This window comes from Sarcophilus harrisii, chromosome 3 (genome assembly GCF_902635505.1).
Source record: "Sarcophilus harrisii chromosome 3, mSarHar1.11, whole genome shotgun sequence".
Classification (NCBI taxonomy): Eukaryota; Metazoa; Chordata; class Mammalia; order Dasyuromorphia; family Dasyuridae; genus Sarcophilus; species Sarcophilus harrisii.
This window is the reverse complement of record NC_045428.1, coordinates 438163419-438168116: the sequence shown is the minus strand read 5'-3', so window position 1 is coordinate 438168116 and position 4698 is coordinate 438163419. Positions and strand designations below refer to the sequence as shown.

The window sequence follows — 4698 nt, the reverse complement described above, 5'->3', positions numbered from 1 at the left end:
TGTGAGATCTTGGGCAAGTCACAGCCTCTTCATCAGTTTCTTTCACTGTAAAATGGGGATAATAATAATAAAACTGGCACTATAAAATAATAGCACCTATCTCCCAGAGTCTTTGTGAGGATCAAATAAGGTTATATTTATAAATTGTCTGGAGCATAGTAAATTCTACATAAATATTAGCTAGTATGATGAGGAAGTAGGATAAAAAGTGGTGTGCAGGAGAGCAAAGGGTCAGAGAAGCCAGAGATTTCAAAGTGGGATGATGGGGGGAGGAAAGGTGGTGCCATCAGCAGAAATAACAGAGTTTAGGGGGAAGATGATGAGTTCAGTTTTAGCATGGTGAATTGGAGATGTCATTTAGCAGCATTCAGCAGATAGTGGAAGAAACAAGAAAAATTCAGGGAGGAATTAGGTTTGGATATTGGAAGTTATCTGTGTTCTGTTTGCAGATATAAATGGTAGCAGATGAGAGAGCCATGGGTTGGAAGGCAACGGGGAGAGTGAGCCTTGAGGAGGGGAGGAAGAATGAAGAAAGATTCAAATAATCATGGACAATTTAGAAAATGGAGATTAGTTAAAAGAATACTAGTAATGAGAGAAAGTCAAGCCAGAGCCAGAAACCTCAGTTAATAGATTGGTCACCAAATACTCATTAGTGATAGTGGGAATGAGGTGGCAGTGATAATTGCGCACTTTATATGCCTCCTTCCTAAACAAACAATCTAGAGTTAGGTCATATTGCTTTCATTACACAGGTTTGCAGTTTTTTCATCCTTGAAATTTTCCTTTTTGTGTGTGTGAACACTGCTGGAATCTGCTTCTCGTTCCCTATACATTGTGATGTATCTTCACCCCTTGTCAAATTCTCTCCTTTCTCCTTCCTCCCATTCTCAGACTCCCCCTCTGACCCAATGACCAGAGACATCTTGGCTCATGAGGAAGGCCGGGAAAAGACCCCCCCAACTCTCGTAGACTAAGAAACCGTGTTTTTCTATTTTCTCCCCAAAATTATGGCTGTGGGGCTCTCTGCTTGCTTCGCTCCCAGTGAGCCTACAAGATAGACTCCCGCCAGGCGTGGAGACCAACACTGGCGCTGCTGCCGGCTCCTAAGCTTTCCTATTCCAGACTCAATCTATTCCCTGAGTCCAAGGGGGAGAGCGAGCCACAGAGGGTCAGAGGGAAGGCAGAGGGCACCGCGAGAGGGCACCGCGAGAGGGCTCGGCCGGAGGGCTCAGCCGTCGGGGAGGGGGCAACCACTGAGCCGCTGCTGTGTGGGTCCCAGACCTGCCGAGGGCGCCTGCCGGCTGCACCCGGGCTGCCGAACGCGTCAAGAGGCAGGGGCGTGCGCACTCGATGACTGCCTTCGCCCCCAGTCCCCCCCTTCCCCCAGGCCAACGCCCCCACGGGAGCGGGGAAGGGGCGGAACCGAGGTGGGGCTTGGAGACTGCGGCTCTTCTTGCCGGGAGCTCTTAGCCCTTTAAAAAGCTCCTGGCTCTTAACTCCCGCAGTGGCTGCAGCAGCAAAAGCCACCTCCGCAACATCCATTCCTGTAACTCTGGATTTGGAATCCTCCTTTCTTGTGTTCCCTATTTCCTTCCTGAGCCGGTTACCCGCTGGCAAGGCTGCTTTCTTCAGCCAAATTCGCCGGAGATTGACCGCTGCAAAGTGTTAAGTGGTGTCTGTTTGTCCTAGAGCCTCACCATCTTTTCCTTCTTCCTCTCCCTGCTCCTCGCTCCATGCGCCTGAGGAACATGTCTGGGAACTTTTTGCTCGCTCCCATTCCGGAGTCTTCCTCTGATTATGCGCTTCACAAGGACATTAAGCTGGCAGTGCTGGGCTCAGGCAACGTGGGCAAGAGCGGTGAGTGTCCCTGGCTCTGAAGGTGTTGAGTGGCATGCGGGCAAAGAGAGAAGAAAATTCACAGATCTTGGCAAGGTGTTACTCCGGGAGATCCTTTTTTGTGTGTGGTTTGGGGGAGAGGGGGTCCGGAGAGGAGGGTAAAGAGTTAAATGTTTCACCATTAGCAGCGATCTCACCGCCATCCTTGAAACTGCCTCCTGGTTCCCTAGTTCAGTTCCCATTGACCCAGGATTACATACATTGGACTTCATTGAAGCTTAGATTTATCATCTTTTAGAGAAGCCTAAGAGATGTTGTAGTTTGGAAATATACAAGCTCTCCTTAGGAGTCTGTAAATTATGAATCTTTTTTTATTGCCCAAGAAAACCCAGCCTGAGGCAGGAAGGAAAAGCAGATGCATCCTTTCTCCTACAAAGGCTGAAGGTGCAAAGTAATTCTCTCTGCTCTCCCTCCCATTGTGTGTGTGGCCAGAGATTCCTGAAAAATTAGGGTCTTTTTGCTTGACTGCTGTAACTCTTAACTTTTAAGCCGGTAATTAAGCCTTTACTTACTATCCCGCATAACTGTGTTTGTTTTCAGCTATGATTGTGCGCTTCCTGACCAAGAGGTTTATTGGAGATTATGAACCCAATACAGGTTAGGATTATTTCATGCTCATGTTTTTGCAGTTCCAATTGTTTTTTGTTTTCCATTTGGGAAGTTCTTAAACACTTTTTTTTTTTTCATTTTACATAGGCAAACTATATTCAAGGACTGTTCACATAGAAGGAGACCAACTGTCCTTACAGATCCAGGATACTCCGGGATGCATTCAAGTGAGTTTCTTCCTGCACTGGCTTATTTAGTAAACACTCTCTTATAGTCCTGATTTTTAGGACAGTGAAGGTTCAGGCCCGGGTCTTTTCTAGAAAGGCTTTTAAGAAAGTTTGTTGGCTTTTTGGTCTTTTCCTAGGTATTTACTATTTAGCATTTTATTAGCCCATCTTGCTAAACTGTGTATCAGATTTTTAGACTTGAAACTCCCAATGGGTTTTCAGAAGACCAGAAGAATACCTTGGTTGGTTCTATCACTTACTTTCAAGAGCAGTAGAGAGAAGTTTTCTCCTCTCTGAAATTTTAGAATAAATCACTTGAGTTCTTCAAAGCAGTAAAGGAAAAACTAAGATGATTGATTCTGTGTCCACAAATGTAGCAACACTTCACTCAACAGTAGGCAAGAGAAGGCTTAATTGATGCAGCTGGCATCTTGCAGACCTTGGGTCTTTGTAAGAACTTTTTGCAGTGCTTTACTAATTGCAAATCAGATCAAGTCTTGGCAGGGAATTAGGAATGTAATTCTATTAACAAATGAATAATTGCCATCATTTTTAGAAAGTGTGTGGGGGAAACAGAATTAATAAGATGTGTGTTTCTGTGGTATTCTTAGGAGTGCACTCTCAACAATTATTTAGTGGGTTCAGGATTAGATATTCATTTTCTTGAATTCTCAATCTCATTGGAAAGTTATTTAAAAAAATTTTTTAAATAAAATTTCACTTAAAAAACCTAATATATGCTTATTTGAAAAAGCTTACTGAATCCCTTGTCTGCTATAATTAAACAGTATTATTAGACAAGTAAATAGTTCAAAAGATTTTGTGTGTGTGTGTTTATAAAATAGTAAACTCTTGCATCTTTTGTAAAGAAGTATATCCCAAGGCTGAGAATTTGATCTTTTATATCAAAAGCCTCTTTTGGGGAAGCTATTTCAAATTCACAAGTTGTGCTAGAAAGTGATTTTTTCCCCAAAAAATTGTTAGGTGATATTTTAGATTGTTTTTTATGGAATATTCTCTTATGCATATTCTTTTATCTCTTGAAGGTCCAAGATGACTTTGTTCAGGTATTGGATTCTCTCTCCAGATGTGTTCAGTGGGCAGAGGGTTTTCTGTTGGTATATTCCATCACAGACTATAGCAGCTACCAGTCAATCAAACCCCTTTATCAGCACATCCGGAGGCTCCATCCCAACTCCAAGACGCCCATCATTATCGTGGGGAACAAAGGAGATCTTCTACATGCCCGACAGGTGCAGACTAATGATGGCATCCAGCTGGCTAATGAGCTGGGCAGTGTGTTTCTTGAAATTTCAACCAGTGAAAACTATGAAGATGTCTGTGATGTTTTTCAGCATCTCTGCAAAGAAGTTAGCAAACTGCACAACCTCAATGGGGAAAAGAGGAGATCATCTCTCATCCCCCGGCCCAAATCACCCAACATGCAGGATCTCAAGAGACGCTTCAAGCAGGCTCTCTCTTCCAAAGGCAAATCATCACCTTCAATGGGATAAACCCATGGTTCAACAGACTCTAATCTCCTTGTTATACATTTGTGCAGCTAAACAGACTGGTTTCTCCTTTTTAATTGCTCATTCAGAGTTTATTTTTGTACAGGTATTAATTTTCATGTTTGTGTGTGTCTCTTAAAGAAACGGTTTACCCTTTGCTTTGAGGAAATTTTTGTACATGACACATTTTTGTACATGGTACATGTACCAAAATTATTGATTACTTTTCCATTAAAGATAAAATGATAACATGATTTTCTGTTGTTATTGATTTTTTCCTATGCTTTTTCCTAGCTTTCCTGGTATACTTGTTGTGGAAAATACAGCATTGTGGCTATTCAGACTTGAATCATGAACAAATAATATAGTGCATTAGGGAGGGCTTCTGTGAAAGGATTCTGGTGAAAGGGCAACAGAAACATTTGGAATCAAGATTTTGATTAACTATATAACATGTTTTTTTTTTTTATCTGAAAAGTTTGAAATGGGCTAGAAATTTAAAAAAAATGTTA

At 42.3% G+C, this 4698-nt stretch overlaps 1 protein-coding gene across 2 annotated transcripts; it reads left to right on the top strand.

Annotated features, from left to right (window-relative positions):
- The first annotated feature begins 1372 nt into the window (after nucleotides 1-1372).
- Nucleotides 1373-4440, top strand: RASL11A (RAS like family 11 member A). 2 transcript variants are annotated; one of them, XM_003764468.4, is made up of 4 exons: nucleotides 1373-1860; nucleotides 2440-2496; nucleotides 2596-2675; nucleotides 3722-4440. In XM_003764468.4, exons 1-4 carry the CDS (start codon nucleotides 1737-1739, stop codon nucleotides 4187-4189), a joined length of 729 nt encoding a protein of 242 aa, XP_003764516.1. In that variant the 5' UTR covers nucleotides 1373-1736; the 3' UTR covers nucleotides 4190-4440. The 2 variants fall into 2 exon arrangements, with proteins under 2 accessions (XP_003764516.1, XP_031816618.1); XM_031960758.1 differs by having other exon boundaries at nucleotides 1847-1935.
- The last annotated feature ends 258 nt before the right edge of the window (nucleotides 4441-4698 follow it).